Source organism: Dunckerocampus dactyliophorus, chromosome 17, assembly GCF_027744805.1.
Source record: "Dunckerocampus dactyliophorus isolate RoL2022-P2 chromosome 17, RoL_Ddac_1.1, whole genome shotgun sequence".
Classification (NCBI taxonomy): domain Eukaryota; kingdom Metazoa; phylum Chordata; class Actinopteri; order Syngnathiformes; family Syngnathidae; genus Dunckerocampus; species Dunckerocampus dactyliophorus.
Window position 1 is genome coordinate 23,039,206 of NC_072835.1, and position 21,921 is coordinate 23,061,126.

At 39.2% G+C, this 21,921-nt stretch overlaps 1 protein-coding gene across 3 annotated transcripts in view; it reads left to right on the forward strand.

Annotated features, from left to right (window-relative positions):
* The first annotated feature begins 10,306 nt into the window (after positions 1-10,306).
* lamc3 (laminin, gamma 3) overlaps positions 10,307-21,921 on the forward strand; it is a 108,176-nt gene continuing 96,561 nt past the window's right edge. For all 3 annotated transcript variants that reach the window (XR_008566509.1, XR_008566508.1, XM_054756948.1), the window contains exons 1-2: positions 10,307-10,888; positions 20,236-20,540. Coding sequence is in view for 1 of the 3 variants with exons in the window: in XM_054756948.1 (XP_054612923.1) it covers positions 10,522-10,888; positions 20,236-20,540 (672 nt within the window). In the remaining 2 variants the exon portion in view is untranslated. The remainder of the gene's footprint in view (positions 10,889-20,235; positions 20,541-21,921) is intronic.

A 21,921-nucleotide genomic window follows, 5' to 3' on the forward strand; every position in this document is an offset into this window, starting at 1 on the left:
TTAATGCTTCTACTACTATTACTACTACTACTATTACGACTAGTAGTACTACCACCACTCCCTTTTAATGCTTCTACTACTATTACTACTACTACTACTACTCACTTTTAATGCTTCTACTACTACTACTACTACTACTTGTACTCACTTTTAATGCTTCTACAACTACTACTACTACTACTACTACTACTACTACTACTTGTACTCACTTTTAATGCTTCTACTACTACTACTACTACTACTACTACTACTACTACCACTCCCTTTTAATGCTTCTACTACTACTACTACTACTACTTCTACTCACTTTTAATGCTTCTACTACTATTACTACTACTACTACTACTACTCCCTTTTAATACTTCTACTACTATTACTACTACTACTACTACTACTACCACTCCCTTTTAATGCTTCTACTACTATTACTACTACTACTACTACTACTACTACTACTACTACGACTACTCCCTTTTAATGCTTCTACTACTATTACTACTACTACTACTACTACTACTACTACTACTACCATTCCCTTTTAATGCTTCTACTACTATTACTACTACTACTATTACGACTAGTAGTACTACCACCACTCCCTTTTAATGCTTCTACTACTATTATTACTACTACTATTACTACTACTAGTACTACCACCACTCCCTTTTAATGCTTCTACTACTACTACTACTACTACTACTACCATTCCCTTTTAATGCTTCTACTACTATTATTACTACTACTATTACTACTACTAGTACTACCACCACTCCCTTTTAATGCTTCTACTACTATTACTACTACTACTACTACTCACTTTTAATGCTTCTACTACTACTACTACTACTACTACTACTACTACCATTCCCTTTTAATGCTTCTACTACTATTATTACTACTACTATCACTACTACTAGTACTACCACCACTCCCTTTTAATGCTTCTACTACTATTACTACTACTACTTCTACAACTACTACTACTTTTAATGCTTCTACTACTATTACTACTAATACTACTACTACTACTACTACTACTACTACTACCATTCCCTTTTAATGCTTCTACTACTATTACTACTACTACTATTACGACTAGTAGTACTACCACCACTCCCTTTTAATGCTTCTACTACTATTACTACTACTACTACTACTCACTTTTAATGCTTCTACTACTACTACTACTACTACTTGTACTCACTTTTAATGCTTCTACAACTACTACTACTACTACTACTACTACTACTACTACTTGTACTCACTTTTAATGCTTCTACTACTACTACTACTACTACTACTACTACTACTACCACTCCCTTTTAATGCTTCTACTACTACTACTACTACTACTTCTACTCACTTTTAATGCTTCTACTACTATTACTACTACTACTACTACTACTCCCTTTTAATACTTCTACTACTATTACTACTACTACTACTACTACTACCACTCCCTTTTAATGCTTCTACTACTATTACTACTACTACTACTACTACTACTACTACTACTACGACTACTCCCTTTTAATGCTTCTACTACTATTACTACTACTACTACTACTACTACTACTACTACTACCATTCCCTTTTAATGCTTCTACTACTATTACTACTACTACTATTACGACTAGTAGTACTACCACCACTCCCTTTTAATGCTTCTACTACTATTACTACTACTACTACTACTCACTTTTAATGCTTCTACTACTACTACTACTACTACTTGTACTCACTTTTAATGCTTCTACAACTACTACTACTACTACTACTACTACTACTACTTGTACTCACTTTTAATGCTTCTACTACTACTACTACTACTACTACTACTACTACTACCACTCCCTTTTAATGCTTCTACTACTATTACTACTACTACTATTACTACTACTACTACTACTACTACTACTACTACTACTACCACTCCCTTTTAATGCTTCTACTACTATTACTACTACTACTATTACTACGACTACTACTACTACTACCACTCCCTTTTAATGCTTCTACTACTATTACTACTACTACTATTACTACGACTACTACTACTACTACCACTCCCTTTTAATGCTTCTACTACTACTACTACTACTACTTCTACTCACTTTTAATGCTTCTACTACTACTACTACTACTACTACTACTACTACTCACTTTTAATGCTTCTACTACTATTACTACTACTACTACTACTGCTCCCTTTTAATACTTCTACTACTATTACTACTACTACTACTACTACTACCACTCCCTTTTAATGCTTCTACTACTATTACTACTACTACTACTACTACTACTACTACTACGACTACTCCCTTTTAATGCTTCTACTACTATTACTACTACTACTACTACTACTACTACTACTACGACTACTCCCTTTTAATGCTTCTACTACTATTACTACTACTACTACTACTACTACTACTACTACGACTACTCCCTTTTCATGCTTGTACTACTATTACTACTACTACTACTACTGTTACTCCTACTACTACTCCCTTTTAAAGCTTCTACTACTACTTTTACAACTACTACTACTCCCTTTTAATGCTTCTACTACTATTACTACTACTACCACTACTACTACTACTACTACTACCACTCCCTTTTAATGCTTCTACTACTATTACTACTACTACTACTACTACTACTACTCACTTTTAATGCTTCTACTACTATTACTACTAATACTACTACTACTACTACTACTACTCACTTTTAATGCTTCTACTACTATTACTACTAATACTACTACTACTACTACTACTACTCACTTTTAATGCTTCTACTACTATTACTACTACTACTACTACTACTACTACTCACTTTTAATGCTTCTACTACTATTACTACTACTACTACTACTACTACTACTACTACGACTACTCCCTTTTAATGCTTCTACTACTATTACTACTACTACTACTACTACTACCACTCCCTTTTAATGCTTCTACTACTACTACTACTACTACTTCTACTACTACTCACTTTTAATGCTTCTACTACTATTACTACTACTACTACTACTACTACTACTCACTTTTAATGCTTCTACTACTATTACTACTACTACTACTACTACTACTACTACTACGACTACTCACTTTTAATGCTTCTACTACTATTACTACTACTACTACTACTGCTCCCTTTTAATACTTCTACTACTATTACTACTACTACTACTACTACTACCACTCCCTTTTAATGCTTCTACTACTATTACTACTACTACTACTACTACTACTACTACTACGACTACTCCCTTTTAATGCTTCTACTACTATTACTACTACTACTACTACTACTACTACTACCACTCCCTTTTAATGCTTCTACTACTATTACTACTACTACTACTACTACTACTACGACTACTCCCTTTTAATGCTTCTACTACTATTACTACTACTACTACTACTACTACTACTACTACGACTACTCCCTTTTAATGCTTCTACTACTATTACTACTACTACTACTACTACTACTACTACTACGACTACTCCCTTTTCATGCTTGTACTACTATTACTACTACTACTACTACTGTTACTCCTACTACTACTCCCTTTTAAAGCTTCTACTACTACTTTTACAACTACTACTACTCCCTTTTAATGCTTCTACTACTATTACTACTACTACCACTACTACTACTACTACTACCACCACTCCCTTTTAATGCTTCTACTACTATTACTACTACTACTACTACTACTACTACTCACTTTTAATGCTTCTACTACTATTACTACTAATACTACTACTACTACTACTACTACTACTACTACTCACTTTTAATGCTTCTACTACTATTACTACTAATACTACCACTACTACTACTACTACTACTACTACTACTACTCACTTTTAATGCTTCTACTACTACTTCTACAACTACTACTACTCACTTTTAATGCTTGTACTACTATTACTACTACTACTACTACTACTACTACTACTACTACTACCATTCCCTTTTAATGCTTCTACTACTATTACTACTACTACTATTACGACTAGTAGTACTACCACCACTCCCTTTTAATGCTTCTACTACTATTACTACTACTACTACTACTCACTTTTAATGCTTCTACTACTATTACTACTACTACTACTTCTACAACTACTACTACTACTCACTTTTAATGCTTCTAGTACTATTACTACTACTACTACTACTACAACTACTACTACTCCCTTTTAATGCTTCTACTACTATTACTACTACTACTACTACTACTACTACTACTACTACTACTACTACTTAATCACTTTTAATGCTTCTACTACTACTTCTACTACTACTACTTGGTAATTTTTCCTATTATTACTTCTACTACTACTACTACTACTACTACTACTACTACTACTGCAACTTTAGTGCTAACACTACTACTTTTTACTATTACTACCTACTATTATTACTAGTGCTACTATTACTACTACAACTTTTTTACTCCTAATACCACTACTTTTTACTATTACTACGTTTTCCTATTATTACTACTTTTTACTGCTTCTACTACTACAACTTTTTACTATTTCTACATTTTACTACTTCTAATTCCATGTATTTACTACTACTAGGACTACTACTACTACTTTTCATAATTACTACTACTACTACTACTACTACTACTACTACTACTCACTTTTAATGCTTCTACTACTACTACTTCTACTTCTACTACTACTACTACGACTACGACTACTTCTACTGCTTTTTACTATTTCTACTTTTTACTACTTCTAATACTGTGTATTTACTACTACTACTACTTTTCATCATTATTACTACTACTATGACTACTACTACTACTTTTTACTATGACTATTACTACTACTACCACCACCAGTACTACTTTTTATTGCTACTACATGATTGTATTAAACAAAGACAGTAAAAATCCCTCCTTTTGTGTTATTGTGTGTAAGTGTTGACCCATGTAGTAAGAGTGGAGGGGTGTCAAGTATATTCAATAGCACATCTAGAAAGGCACGGATGTGCTGGCCGTTCTAGAATGCCTGCCCGAGTCCAGTCAGCCTGAAGAAATGAGAGCAACAATCACACACACACACACACACACACGCACACACACACATATATATGAGATTTGTGCGTAGCGTAAGTTGGCTGTAAATCCCCCTGTGGATCAGAAATGTTTGCCATCCAAACCAAACGCATGCGTCCACCCTCACCGTCTTCAGGTAGCGTAATCGTCTTATTGCCTTTTTGGCTCCTCTTTGTCTCCTCCACGGGCTCATCAGTGCACAATTCAACACATCATTGATCTGAGAGACTTCTTCTGGAACTTTTGGGATGACTCACCATTTTAGCAGGAGTTTGTACTTCAACAAATGCCTCCTAAAAGATGCAGGATTTGGACAAATCTATTGGCAACTGAATTGCATTTTACACATTCAACACAACATCAACAAAAACAGCAGAATAAACAAGCAAAAAAAGGACATGACATCAGGCAGAACCAAATAGCTTCATCTTATTTAGGAAGCTTTTAAAAACGGCAGCAGCACGCTTAAAGAAGCACGCTTCTAAGCGCAGCTCCCATGTTTTTCTACATCACATCAAGTTAATTAGCAGAATTGTGGCACGGGAAAGGCGCGGGAAAGTTTTTGGCGAGCAGGTGCGCGTTGGAAATGAAGGGAAGATGAGCACTCGGAGGAAAAACAAAAAAAAAAGGTACAACAGCAACAACAGGTGTGTCCAAAAAGACTTCCAGTCTACTTCCAGCTTGTTTGGATTTTTATGTTACTTCGGTGCTTACAACGTTTGAGCAAATGTTGTGTGGGGGCTTTCAAACTGGGCTCCAGATTTTTCAATAAGTCATAACAATAATAATAATAATGATGAGGTTATCATTCATTTGAAGCTGAACCAATTAGGCGTGCTTTAAAGTGCTTTTAAACAATTCATTGCTACAGTATTGTGTCGTGTTAGCACAGGATGCGAGGCTTGCCAGGATTTATTGAACAAAAAATACTAAATCACAATTTCAAACAAAATGTATTTATGTATGCTTTTATTATTTATGAATTAAATATTAGATTGTATAAATGTTAGATATATATTTTGTTAATTGACATTTTTACATTTGTTTTTATTCAATTTATGCTTATTTTTGATTAATTTTATATTTTTATATTTATTTGTTTGTTTTTTAGTATTTTTATGTTTACATTTAGATTTTTTAAATTATTTTTATATTTATTTCTATTTTTTTATTTTATTCCTATTTTTATGTTATATTTAATTTGTTATTTATTTTTAATTAATTTCTTATTTATTTTTTGTATTTTTTTACTGACATTTTAATTTGTACCTTTTTATTTTTTTTATGTTTAAATGTAATATTTCTATTTATTTGTTTATCTTTCATGACAATAATAATAATAATAATAATAATAATAATAATAATAATAATAATAGCAAAAGAAAAAAGACAAGCTAGGAGACACAGCTAGCACTAAAGGTAAAATTCACCATGGGAGGTGGGAACAGGAACGCGCCCAAAAAGGAGGATAAATCCAGAAAGCGGAGATAGCGACCGGTAGCATCGAGCGTACAAGTAGCAATGGTCCAAAGCGAAATACAAGCCTGAGCACAAACGAACGTATAAGAAAAAGCAAATGAAGCAGAACCTGCATAGAAGCCTACTGTAGGTACAAATAGCGAACAGGTGCGCTCCCGGCTCCCTCAAACAGACACAAAGGTGAAGCATTATGGTGGCAAACAGGAAACAGAAATAACAAAACAAAAGCACCAAACAAGAAATAACGACAGAAGAGAGAAAAACCAAAGCAAGAGTCCAATTCTGGGCGTGACTAAACGTTGAAGTTGATGTTTATGAAACATGTCTGAAGTGTTTCAGTGGAAATGCGGCGTCTCGTACAAATACAGTCAAACTTGTCTATATCGGCCACTAGAGGGAGTCTGCAAAAGTGGCTGACAGGTGGCCTCTATAGACAGGTTGGCGTACAGTTTGAATGTTGACCAGTAGAGGAAAAAAAAAGAGAAAAAAAGGGAAAAAAATAATAATAGTAATGTTGACCAGTAGAGGGCACTAGGCTTGGGTAGGGTACTAGGGTACTAGGCTTGTTATTATCATGGTTCATGGTTCATGGTTTTAATCCTGAACATGCATGAGTCAAACAGTAGCACATCACATAGTACAATTCACAATTTTGCATGTCCAAAAAGGAGTAGGAAGAAGCAAAGCTTATTTAATCCTACCCCTCATCAGTTTCACATCAGCTGCAATACATTTATTCACCTCTTGTTCTTCCAAGTGTACTTTGTAGGTCTACATGACAATGTAGTGCAATCATAGCCAAGGTTTTTACTTACTAAAAGGAAGCTAGAGGCTTAATAATAACTGATAGAATATATCCACCACCCACAGAACAAAGCTGTGCTAGTAATGTCTTACGCTTGTTTTTAATATTTTACTTTTTATACGGCAGAGTGTCATTACAGCTTTAGTTCATCAGGAAGTGACGGGAAGTGACGGTGGGCGTCCCGAGCAGGAGAGCTAGGCTCAGTGCTAGCTGTGAGTTTGGAGAGAGTTGGGAAGTGTGTTTATGTTGGCGTGGATGTAAAGTCCTGCAGTGTTCTCCGCTGTTAATAAAGCCATTAAAGTGCATCGGCGACGTGAGTCTCTCCTTCCCCACAACAAGCGGCATTACAGTATTGACCAGTGCACACCAGGAAATAAACGGTGTCATTTCTTACAGGCATTGGCTGGACAGCTATGTAGTGGGGCTTGTTTAACCTTTGCCTTGTGGGCAAGCAGGAAGGAGAGACGATGCTGAGAGATGTGTGTGTGTTCTGAGCTGCTGTCTGGTGGCCGCGTTCAAGAAATAAAGTTGGCAGAAGCAACAGGAGAAGTTTCCTTCTTTGCTTCGGAGCTGAATAACACTGACAAGTTAACAGACTAGTAGCGAACGGAAAAGAAGACGGCTTTGTTTGTGTCGAATACAGAAGATGAGGACTTTGATGGATTTGTGGATGAGGATTGATGAAAAATAACGTGAGTACATTCTAAAATACTTCAATTAAGTACAACCCAACTCAGTTTTGCTCCCGCTGCCGCATGCATGCTAGCGTATGTTTTTTTTTTTTTTTTTATTGTAGCGTCGCTGGGAGCACGTCCTGTTCCCAGCCTAATTAGCGGTAATGTTTTGGTGCAAATGCTCTTAAAGTTACATGTTTGACCAGGAAATAGCAAGCTCAAAAGAAGACGGCTTTTTCATGTGGAACAACTGACAGTTTGTGTGGATCTTGTGAATGATTGTGACTGAGCTAGGACTCAGTAATTAAAGTCTACACACGACGGCTTCATTGATTGAAAAACAAAACTTTTTCGTGCATGAAGCTTCTACTTGAGTTGGTAATTTGGCCGCTATATGCAGTCAGATATTGACCAAGGGAGACAAAATGGGTGGCCGCTGGCCACGTTGGACAGGTGACTGCTATACACAGGGTCTATAACATGTACATTTGCTGCGGGGGATTTTTCAGCGGCTGCTATAGGCAGGTGGCCGTTCTATAAAGGTGGCCGCTAAGACAGGTTTGACTGTACCAGAATATTAGTGGATTTTTTTCCACATGAGAGTTGCAAGGTGGTCCCGAAAAGTTTGAGAAGCCCTGCCACAGGGTCTGCATGCAATCCTGAAGGTATTTTACTTTTTGTCATGTGGCAAACTCCCTTCCTGCTGCCTGCTTGTTGTGAGATGATACAGTATGTCACTGATTTTTATCTTTATTTTTTATTTATTTTGTGCTCCGAGGCGCCTTTGGTTTCCATCGCCTCTCTTCTGGCTTCCCAGGTGTGTTTCCTTTGTCACCTTCCTCACTTCCTGCTCCTTCTTCTTCTTTATGACAGTTGACTTCCTGTTTTTTTTTTAACCAGTGAAACTTTTTCAGGGGTGAGGATCATCTTCTTCTTACTAGTGGAAGTGAAGACCTGAACACTCCAGTGAGGTCTTCTCATGTGACACAACTCAGCCAATAAAATTATTCACTTTTTACGCTTTTCAGGCAGTTTTTGATGCCTTGCATAAAATCACTTCATTTTTTTAGTTTTTAATGAATTGTGTTACTTGTAACTGGCATGAAAATATCCATATTATGGAAATATGATTTAATTGATCATTTAGCCTTGGGGGATTCTAGTTTGTCTAATGAATAAAAAATGGCATTTCTTACTTACTAGCTTGAACTCACTTGGCTTGAAATTTTAGGCACCCCTGCTTGAAACCTATCCACTTAAAAATGAAAATAAAATATTACGTTTTCATAGAAAAATAATCACTTTTTTTCAGAAACATACAAAACGTCGTAAACATTTTTTTTTTTTTTACTGACTTTAGCGATCAGACTACCTCAAAGATTGAAAAATAAAAACGGGAAATGAAATAAAATGTTCCTCATATTTGCCATTCCTTTGCTTTTGCGTTGCTGGCAGTAGCCACATCACATTAGTTTAGACCGACAGTAATCCCTCGTTTATCGCGGTTAATTGGTTACACACCCAACCACTATCAGGGAATTAAAAGTAGGATTCCTTTTTTGTAGTTAAACCATCGAAAAACTGTTCAAGACCTTTTAAATATAATTTTTCGCATTATTATAGCCCTCTAGACATGAAATGACACCCCTATAGTCACGATTACACTTGTAGTACCCAATATAGTAGACATAATAATAGCAAATAAGACATGTTAGACATACAGTAAATACATGACATAGACTCACACGTCAGCATTGACAGAATACTTGGTGGCTATTGTCTCATCAGGGTGACGTTTACATTAAATTTGCTTAAATCTGTATTTTTTTGTACAAATTCAAGCACAAAACAGCATGATTTATTCATGAATATACTGTACGTTTGAAAAACCATGATAGAGGGGAATTTGAATCACGACGTGGCGAGGGACGACTGCAGACAGAAAATACAATGAACAAGACTTTGACAAATGCACCTGTGACGTGTATTGTGACGCATTCGAGATGTACGGTACGTACGGTACAAAGCTGCTGGGCTCCTTACAGCCTGAATGGAATGTTTGTGTTGCAAGATCTCTAAGTGTTTCTCATCTCAGTTGACCTTCTTGTACCAGACTTTGATGTGATTCTTCTTCTTGTTGACCAGCAGATGGAGAAATGTTCACAGTCTAACCTGCTCTCCAGACTGAAGAGCCCCCCAGGCCCCATCCCCACGCTGGACCCTCCTCCGCCTGTCTCGGTCTGGCCCTGATGAGAGGCGTTCCAGCATCTGGCTCCACAGAGGGGTAACACAAGTTGAGGGCTGAAGACTGGAGGAGCTTCTTTCTGCACGGCTGGTATGATTTGGCTCCAGGGCGGTTTTTGTGTATTTTCATCTCGGCATCAAAGTATACGTTGCGTGTGAGAGTTTGTGTGAAGTGTAGATGTGGAAAGTTTCTGTCCGTGCGATTGAAGCCTCGTGTTGAAATGTTTGCGCACCCCGCCGTGTGGTTTCATCTGCTGGCCCTCCTCCGCCCTCTGGCCGAGGCCTCCATGGACTCCTGCTACGACGAGGAGGGCGCCCCCGGCCGCTGCTTGCCCAAGTTTGAGAACGTGGCCTTCAATCGTAGCGTGCAGGCGTCCAACGTGTGCGGCTCGCCACCCGAGGAGTACTGCAAGCAGACGGCGTCCATGCGCTCGTGCCACACCTGCGACTCGTCGGACCCGGGCTTGAGCCACAGCGCCGCCATGCTGACGGACTTCCACAGGAGCGACGAGCCGACGTGGTGGCAGAGCCAGTCCATGCACTTTGCCGTGCAGCATCCCAATTCTGTCAAGCTTACACTCCACCTGGGTAAGACAACCGCAGATGCTGAAATTTCACCCCAAATGTTGCAGCTGCAGGCTGTTGCTATCATAAAACATTTGATACGGTGCAGCAACAGCAGGACATTTGGCCAGATTCTCACTAAAATGTCTTCGTCCCTGAGCCACTACAAACCTTACAACAATAAAGTCGAAATCACACGGGAAAATAGTTGGAATCTAACCAGAAAAAGTTGTAATTTCACGAGAATAACGTGTAATAACCTATTTTTGGAAAATGAAGTTATAATATGACAACAGCGGTGTCTCAAGTGTAGCTATTTTTTTTATTGGCCTTCAGTCATTTCTAAAAATAGAATTAAATAGGAAAAAAAAAACAATAACAACAGCAAAAATGGAAAAAAAGAGTTACAATTTTACAAGAATAAGGACAAAATATTAAGAAAGTTATGATCATATTATCAACACAAAAAAGTTGAAAAATGAAAGGGAAAAAATGTCCTATCATGTAATATCATGAAAAAAGTCATGATATTACAATAATGAAGTCAAAATATTATTAGAATAAAGTCATGATTTTACCAGAAAAAAAAAAGTTGAAATATTGGTAAAACTTTTTTGTAATGTAAGGAGAAAAAGTTCACACTAACAATAAGCTTCGTCACCCATAACAGATGTTTTTTTCTTTAAATTTCAGTATGCGGCCCTCGGTGGAAAAAGTTTGGACACCCCCGCTTTACACTTTGGCACAGTACTGTAGGTCCACTTTCAGAATGTTCTGCTCTTCTCTATGAAATCTCATTTCCTTCTAAAGCGCTTAAAAGCCTCTTAAGCGCGCTACATCCAGGAATAGGGGAGAACGCTCGCACGGACAATCATAATAGAATTGAATGCAGATGGTTTGTTGTGGCTGCGGTGATGGGATTTCACAGCAAAGCGCGTTAGCTTTCAGCTTGACTGACGTTTTCACTTTGCCACCCTGTGCGCACGCATCTTCACACATTCCTCCCCCCGTCCGTCCACTGCCGTGGAAGTCTTTAACGCACAACAGCTGGGCTAAACCCAGCAGTTGCGTTCTCTGCGCCTCCCCTTCCCGTAAAAGACTTTGACACAGACATGGTTTATGGACGCTATTTGCGAGCGTGAAGCCCCGAGGACCCGTCTGAGAATTTTTGAGAGGATTTAAAGTCAATAAGGAGGACACAGAGTTGAATTTGACATGCCGAGATGGGGTGTGAGCGATGTTCAACTTTTAAGGAGAGTACAAACACAACCAGAAAGGCACAGCAGACCTCCGCCAAGGCCTGTGATGTCAAGGTAGGGATGTGTAGGGCCAGATCGGCCAAATCGAGGCCCTAAGAGTAGAATTTGGAGGGATTCTGGACCCCATTAAACCAAAAAAATCACATTAGACCCCCACATCCTTAGGACCTAACTGACCCATGACATCAACCTGAATTCAGTTAGACCAGGGGTGTCCAAACTTTGTCCAGCAAGGGCCACATAGTGAAAAATGAAAGGATGCAAATTTGCCACTTTGATATTTTGTAAAGCACCCTAGGAAGTTACATACGGTATATTATAGCTGAAAAAGCATATTATTAGTATCAACTTCACCCTTTTCTATTTTTTTCCATTTTTGCTGTTGTTTTTCTTTACATTTTCCAAATATTTCAACTTTCTTCTTAAACAGCCTTTTGTAAATTATTTTCTTTTTGTTTATATTATGACTTTATTCCCATTATATTGTAACCGTTTCCTCAAACTCATTTTTCAAAAATGACAGCTTCATTTGGTTTTGTTTGTTTCTGGTAATATTACCACTTTTGAAAAATGATGTACTTTTCTTTTAATATTTCAACTCTTATTTTTCCTCCATTATTTTTCACGTGAAATTGCAACTTTTTTCTCGTTAGAATATGACTTTTTTCTCATAAAGTTACAGCAGTTTTTTCCATTTTAGTTTTCCAACTATTTCAACTTTCTTCTATTCTCATTTTTCCTCATAATATTACCACGTTATTCTTGTAAAATTAAAACTTTTTCTTGTTAGTTTAGAAATTTTCGCAGATTTTTTTTTACTTTATTCTTGTAAATTTACTGCTGATTTTTGTGCTTTTTTATTTTTATTTTTTTTTACTTTTTTTTATTAAGTTATATTTTTTTACATCATAATTTTTCCAGCAAAGTAACAAATGATCAGAATTAAAATGCCCAGCGATGCCTTAAAAGGGAGCAGCTGTACCATTACACCAACAGGGACTGTTGTCATCTGTCAATCATTGCGGCAAACGAGCTCGATGTCAAGCTTTACTCGTCTCTTTGCTTCCTCTCCCGCCTCAGGCTGACTTGTTGCCCCATGCAGCCCCCACCCCCATGGAGCCCCCCATGGCTCGTGGGAAGGGCTCTCAAATATGCTGAAAAAAAATAGAACTTTGAAGTTGAATGAATGCTAGTTTCCTCTTTTTTGGTGGCCCAAACCTCCAAAGGCCGTCCCTGTCAGCAACGGGAAACATGAAATGGAGTACAATGAAAAAGCCAAAAGGAGAATTGCTCTATTGCTGTGTTTCAGAGAGCAGGGAGTGGCTTTGTCGTCTATAATTTAAGAGCGCTGCCTCGACTGGAGAAAAGTGCAGACTGCTTGGCTGTTGAAAGGAGGTTCTGACAGATGTTCTGTGTTGTCTTTTTACACGTCCACCAATCCATATTTCCCCTTTGACTCAGTCGACCTTTGTCCTCACAGCCGACATAGTGGGGACTTTGTCTGCGAAAAGGCCGAAAAATGTTTCTTATGAAAACCATGTGACCCATCTGGATTCCAGCAGGGGGTCTCTGACATGGCTGTTGTCTTTTGCTTCTCCAACGTAAACATGGAGAGAGAGCCGGGATGATAAACACCCGGTGGGAGTCTGGCTGCGTGGAGGGGAGCAAACAAAACACAACGAGGGAGGAGGAATGGAGAAATGTTGGTGAGGAATCGGGGTCAGGGTTTTTTTCTCCCCGCAAAAACTGGCATCACTGGAGTGTGCAGATGGTTCTCATTGGGCGCAGTCACAGAAAAGCAACATCCTGTCTCAGATGTACAACAATGATGAAAAGCCTGCCGCCCCCGGCGTGACGCTCGCGCCATCGCCTCCATCAGACGCTCCTCTGCTGCGTTTCTTCCTTGCAAAACTTTGAAGTTAAACACGACTGGAGGAGAAATCCGCTCATCCACGCAGACGCCCGTCTGAGCTCGCAGCAACACAACTGTAAATATTTAGTCTGCAGCGTTTCCGCTCGGTTTAGTCTAGGCGAGAGGTTCCCGGACTTACGGTGCCTTTAAAGCAGCACATGTCCACGCAGATCCTGATTAGCAGACAGCTTTCCACGGGCAACTCCAGTGGATTACCGCCAAAGTACCAGTCCATGGAAAACAATCTAATCTAATCTAATCTAATCTAATCAAGAAACTTTGTCGGTTCTCCTGTTTCGCAGGTTTTTTTTGGTGAAATTTTAGTTGTTTTTTTTTTACAACATACGAAAGTGCATTGTGTTGTGTGTCCTTATTGGCTAAAGGAGAACCCGCTCATTGTCTTCTGCTTCCTGATTGGCCATAGACCATTGTCAATCAATCTCCTTCATGCTGAACTGCCGTGTTTCCTGTTGTCTGATAGCTAGCAAACACCTTTCAGAGACTCTGAACTCTATGTTTGCGCGTTTTCTCCCTGACAAAACCCACAATGTCGATGAAACGTTCCGCACGCAAAAGTCAGAGGAAGATGCTAACCATCACACAAAAAGTTGGACTTCTGGACACTGCGAAGGAAGCTAGAGGGATCTCAAACGAAAATGTTTCTTAATCTTTGTTAAATTACGACACATTACACTCAAGCCAAGCATTCGGACTCGGTCACTGACCTGTCAGTGTGTCATATTTGACTCACTTTGTGGAAAACATATGGGGATATATATCGTATATCGTATATCCATATTCTACATGAATATATCCGTATCGCCCAGCCCTACCTCATCTCATGCAAATGAACTACGTCACCAAAGAAGCCAACTTCCACCAGGTGACGGTACGTCTGCGGAAAGGAGTTGCATCAAAAGAAGGTGCTTCCATAGACGCTTGGGTGCCAACATATGTTTCCAGGAACCCCGACTGGTTCTTGCTTGGGGACAGAGTGGAATCGTGATCATTTCCTATACTCCACAAATGCTTCTCACTCCTATACTGTAGTACTGACAGCCTCCTGCTGAGAAGTTGATGAAGAGCCTATTTATTTGGCCTTCATCCACATGGCAACGGCCTTCTGGGTGCCCTGGTATTTTGTATAACAGTATTTTTAGCAGTATGTAACAGTACGGCTTCCAGGATGGGAGAAGAATCTGATAACGCCGTGTTGTCCTTCCCTCATGGACAAGCAAACTGCTACTTTCTGAAAACAATGGCGTCACCGCCCGGTCACAGCATGGATATAAAACCTTGTTGGAGGTTTGGAGGTGGTATACTTGGTATAGTTCCGTGCAGAACATGAATTAGGCATCTTCCCCGTTCTCTCTTGCCACACTCAAATATGACGTCGACGTACGATTCAGCGCTTGTCTACGTCACCCCACTCACCCGTCCATCTCCCACTTCACAAGTGCCTGGATTTTCCGAGTCCTCGGCTCAGCTCAGAAAAGAACAGAAAGTGGAAAGGAGAGTTGATTTGAGGCAAGGAGCAGATCTGTTGCTTTTTCCACGGGGTTAATACATTTCTGCAAATGCTTTCCTTTTTAATTTGGCTAGCGGCAGCAGGGTAAGTGAACAAGTTAACAGAGATGAATGCCTGCGAGTCTCGGTTTAGTAAAAAACTTGCGAGTTTTGAACGACTCGGTCAGTACTTGACCATCTCTACTTGGCACTGCGCTTTCATTGTTCAGCTATGAAGTCAGTGTTAAGTTTTGTTTTATTTTTTCAGATTTAGATTCATTTATTGAGGAAAGACAGGGACAGTGCATATTCATCAACATTTTCATGTAAATATGGAGGATTATCGCCAGCGGCTAATTTCCATTCTTTGACCCTGAGGGCAGATTGATATTAAGTACAATAACAATAACATAAAAGAAGAGAAGAATGAATCAATTCAGACAGTGAGGCAGTAGCCATATTGTTAACTTCTTTTCAGACGTGCATGATATTTCCGCCTGTTAAAACATTGCCTGTACTGTTAAAGTTGTACAGTGGAACCTTGGTTAGCATCCGCCCGTGTTAGAGAGCGAAAATTTACTGCAAAATGTTGCCTTGGTTTGTGTACATTTTCCAGTTGGCGTGCAAAATGTCACGTCTCTTGTGGTGCTATTAAAACATTGCGTGAGTCCAACCAGGTTCTTAATGTATTTTTTAATCACAAAACGTCCTTCCTTGTCGTTGTTCCCTGCTAGCTTGCTAATACAGGTATTCACCAACAGTCCTCAATGAAAGTGAAAGTAACCTTAAATGTTCATTTATCCCTGTCATTCATCATTTATATGCATTTGGAATTGTTTTCTGTATTATTGTAAAACTATGAAAACATGTTTTGTGTTAACATTTTTGGCTTACTGGAACGGATTAATTGGATTTGCATTTGTTGTCCCTCGCTATATCGCGGTTGGATTTGTCGCTCCCTCACTATATCACCTTTATCTCTTACCTTTTATTTTATAATGAATTAATTAGTATATGATGGGTGTTTCATGGTAGACCATGATCTATTATTAGTCAATACAAGTGATTTGTAGTATTGTGGTCACCAGGCGGCAGTAGTGACACAAAACATTGAGACATTAGCTTACATGACATTGCCCTAACGCTGCATGAACTCATGAAGTCAGCCAGGGCATGTCCCACATGATAGAGTGAAAAAAAAAGTTCTCCTCCCATCCTGTGTGGAAGTGGTAAGTTTTTGGCTTCTTAAGTTTAGAAGAAATAGATTTGAGGCGAACTGGTTAGCTGGCTAGTTCGAGTCCCTGCAGCATAAGAGTTGCAATGTGATGCAAACAATGAATAATAGGAGCGTAAAGGTGACTATAGGGGTGTTATTTCATGTCCACAGGGCTCTAATAATGTTAAAAAACATATTTAAAAAGTCATACACAGGGTTTCTGTGCTCTAACTGCAAAAATATTCCATTTATTAACATTGAATCCTGTATCGCGGAAGTTCATTTTTCACTATAAATGAGGGACGATGGTATTTCTAATGGGAAAACATTATAAATAAATACATTTCAGTTAGATTCGGACCATCTGGAGCGGATTAATTACGCAACCAAGCTTCCGCTCTGTGTTTATGATGGTGACATTACAGGCGGTCCTCGTGTTCCAACATTTTGTCTCATAAATTACTCATACTGGTAAAAAGTAAAAGAGATAGTTACGTGCACGGAAGGATATGTAGGCAGAAGAATACAGTTATACAGCTTAGTTAACGTTTTGCCCTTCGTTATGTCTCCCAAGCGTGAGGCAGCCTCTTCTTATGCAATGCGTCAAAGAAAAGGAAAGTGAAAAGCAAAGTGTATTTAGTAAAATGCTCAGGAAACTGGTTGCATGCCCAGTCCAAGCCAATCAAACGCAGGATTACTTTATTTTGTATGTCCTTCATGTGCTGTGTATAGTATGAGTGTCTTGGGTTTTAATTTAGCTATAATTTAGGTACTAGTTCCAACTTACACTAAAACCCGACTGTTTTTCTTAATTTCTATTAACTCCTAAGAGCAATTTTGATTTAAATTGTATTCATCTTTGTCAAACTTTCCAGGCTTTTTCCCCATTAAAAAGTCAAACCAATCATTCGGAATCATATTTGCGCCGTGATGACCGAGGGCGATATGACAGAGATTCATTGACAATGCTTGAGGTAGCACCGGTCAATAGTAGTTGTCATTTTCCATTTGGCTTTCCCGTTGGTAATCACTGGTAGCTTGGTGTGTCTCATATTATCTTCTGTAGCTACATCATCACAGTCGGGCCCACATGTGCTGTAATGAATTCTCAAAAAGCCACTCCACTCCTCCAAATCACGAATCATTAAACATTGCATGCACGAAATTACACAAGTATCATTTTGCAGATGCAACTTTGCCTTTCATCCCCGGGAGGCGGGGGTGGCTCACCCGACACCATCTCCTGCCTCCGTGATGAGTTGTGCCTCGATGCCGGCAGGGCTGCGGTCACCTCATGCAGAGACTAAATGAAAGTTTAACGATCTTTTGGCTGCAAGAGGAAAGAAACCATTAGAGCCGACTGCAAAAACAAGAGGGATGCCGCAGAGCTGAGGCGCTACCGGGGGATGGTGCCTCCCCTCCGTGCCAACGTGTGTCCAATGATGTCGGACAAGGATGCCTGGAAGAGCGATAACATAGGATAAGACATGAGAACTTTATTTATCCCACATTGGGAAATTCCACAGTGCGTGTTAGCAGGCATGTTTCTCCTCGCAATTACGAGATTTGCATATTCTCCACATCCTGGCCGATTAGTGTTAAACAAGTCGGACGGCTGCACAATGACTGCCTGAAGAGCGAGGAAGTAGTCGGAATGACAAGTGAACACTCTCTCAAAGAGCACTGAAGAGTCCTTGTTTGCTCTGAGAGCAGAGAAGAGCAGAGACAACAGGCTGGACCTTTTAAAGCACAGTCACATGGTCCATTAGCCCCGCCCTGCTTCGTCTGTATCAGCCAATCAGCTCTTGATACACCCAGACTTGTCTCTTTCTTTGTGTTCCTTCCAACCCACTTTGTTTAAAAACTGTGGGGTTTTGCAACTTTAGTGTCAAAAACTACAATGGAAAAGAAAGAAAATAAATTACAGTCGTCCCTCTTTTTTCGTGGTTAATTGGTTCCAGACCCGAATGCGTTAAATGAATTTCTGCGAAATAGGATTCAATGTTAATAAATTGACTATTTTCATAGTTAGAACGTAGAAAACCTGGTTATGACTTTTTCAGTAGGATTTTTAACATGATTAGAGCTCTGTAGACATGAAATGACACAAAGTAACATGAAATAACAACACTTATGCTGCAGGGACTCGAGCTAGCGAGCTAACCCATTAGCCTCAAATGTATTTCTTCTAAACTTAAGAAGCCAAAAACTTACCACTTCCACACGGGATGGGAGGAGAACTTTTTTTCCACTCTACCATGTGGTACATGCCATGGCTTCATGACTTCATGCAGTGTAAGGTAATGCCATGTAAGCTAATGTCTCAATTTTTGTGTCATCACTGCCTCCTAGTGACCAGAATACTTGTATTTCAATATATTTTGACTAATAATACAGACCTTTCGCTTGGAACAAATGCACCCTGTTGTTTTTATGCGCGCATACAAACACACAAAGTTTCTAGATATGCCATTGGGCTGGAGCATAATGTCTCAACAACTATAAAAGGGAAGTTTGCACTCATTGCACCACCTCTCTGACAGAAGTCATAAAGGACAGAGGAACAGAATTCCTTTTTGGAGATCGACTTGACTTGACTTTGTTGGTAGATAATCACACTCTCTAGCGCTGGCATTACAATTGCTTGTATGGACTCCTGTTTGAATTCAACTGTAAACTGTCCTTGAGACTCCTAGACTCATTTCACAGCTGTTACAGGGGGTGGGGGGATTTGAGAAACACAGTAAATACTCTAATAAAGTTGCAATGTTACAATAGAAGTTTTCCAAGAAAAAAAGGTTGTATTTTAACATTAACATAGTTGTAAGTTTTCCAAAATAAACGTATGCCTGTGTAAATTCATTCGTAAGATTGACTTTATTCTCGTAATTATTATTTTTTCCCTTTTTAGTGTGCTGCAAATATACTCATTCGTAAAAAATGAATATAACATCTATCTGCGAGGCCATTTTAGCCGATCAGGAACATGAAGAAAGTCATTTCTGGAAAATGCACATGGGGGAATTGCAAAGAGTTATCAAAGCAATAAATGGGAAATGAAATGGGGGAAAAAAAACAAAAAAACAAAAAACACACAAGACAAGAATATGGTGCGTACTGTGTACAAACAAAAATGTCGGTTTCCATGTTTTTTGCAACAGGAAAAAGCATAGAATATTCTTTTTCTGTGATGATTCACCAGATTTGCAGGTCTTCCCATCCATGTTGTTTGCCTTGTTGCCACTTGTCTGTCTGCCACATCACATTCTTAGCTTATCCTGCAGGAGACACATCTGTTTACCCTGCATAGAAGCGTGGGAAATTAAAGCTACCCCTCTGAATATTTTCTTTGTCTCTGTTGCAATTAAGTCAGCTTTTGTTTTGTTTTTTTTCCATTGTTTTGCTCCAGGGCCCAAATACCACACAAAAATAGCCCAGTAAGTCTTTTAGTCCCGCTGATGCAAAATGTGTTCTACAGGAAAGGCCTTCGAGATAACCTACGTCCGACTGAAATTTTACACCAGTCGGCCTGAGAGCTTTGCCATCTACAAACGCACCGAGGTGGATGGACCTTGGCTGCCCTATCAGTTCTACAGCGCCTCTTGCCGGGAGACCTATGGAAAGGGTGAGAAGGGCTTCCTTCGACAGGGAGATGATGAGAGGACGGCTTTATGCACGGATGAGTTCAGCGATATCTCCCCTCTTACTGGCGGAAACGTGGCCTTCTCCACCCTGGAGGGACGGCCCAGTGCCTACAATTTTGACCAGAGCCTGGTGCTGCAGGTCAGGCTTCATTTTGTTCTATATTGTTCCTATTAAGATACGCCAGGTCCTTGGTCTGAACGAGTTTCGTTCCTACGACTGTAATGTAAACTGAATTTTAGTGTAAGTGGGCTCATACACAGAACGCATGAAGGACATATTAAAAATCACAAGAGAGAACAACTGGGAGGAGGAAGTCTCAATAATGAGACCACTGCGCTGCTTAGTTATCACTTTCCATTTCATAGGAGCAGATCCTTTCACATCATCTTCATGATGGTCATAGTGTCTGTGTTGATTTCTCTGCTGTCTGAGAATGTACGTCTCATTTCGCTTTACTTTTCACTTTCTTTTTCTTTGACACACTGCCATCAGAAGCCTAATGCAAGGAAAAGGTCAACTAAAAACAAAAGTGACATCCTTCCTCAGTGTATTCTTCCGCCATACACACGTAACTAGTTCTCTTTTCAAAGGCAGCCTGTATATTATATATATTATATATAATATATCATTTGCTTTGTCGCCTATAACACAAAAGCCGAGTTATCAGTGTTTTCCTCAAATAGCTTAGCATACACTGACTTGCATCGGATTGGTTTTAGCATCTTGAATGTACTGTACAAAATGTATCAAAGTGGCAGCCGCATCCTTCATTTTTCCTGTTTGCGGTCCTTGGTGGGAACGTTTGGACACCCCTGATGCAGACCATAAACATCAATTTTTTATTTTGATACACTACTGTAGCGCAGCTATTTAGCATCTGTGTTGGCATGTGTTAGATAGTATTGTTAATATTATTATACTTCGCCCAAAGTCAGCTGGGATAGGCTCCAGCACACCCCTGCGACTCTAATGTGGATAAGTGGCATAGAAAATGCTTTTATATTCAGTCAAATAGCTTAGTGTATTTCATTTTATTAGCTCCCCCACTCACATAGCACAACAAGAGTTGCACAGCACTCACATATAACTCAGGGTAAAGTACTGAGAGGACAAGATATGAAACTGTCACGCTCTGAGCATAGTTAGAGCCAGCTTCAGCCAGTCTCTCACACACAAGCTTAACTTTCACTTTCCAGACACACAAGCTTAACTTTCAGTTTCTACAATGGCATAGCAATTCCTATATAAACTGTGTGTGTCTTCATTCTCCGTCGATCTTCCTCATTGATGCTAGAGACCAGCGTATAGTGGACGCCAAGTTGTGCTTACCCTGGAACCCCCCCCCACTTTCTACCTTGTAGTAGCTGGTATAAGAGGATATTTGTTGACAGATGCACTTAACCTCTTGAATATAAGCTTTTGGATAAAGTACAACACTACGCCGTACCCCATCATCTCATTCAAGTCACTGCCACAAATCGCGGCCCTTCAAACAGGCTACGTCGCCCCTCCGGGGGGG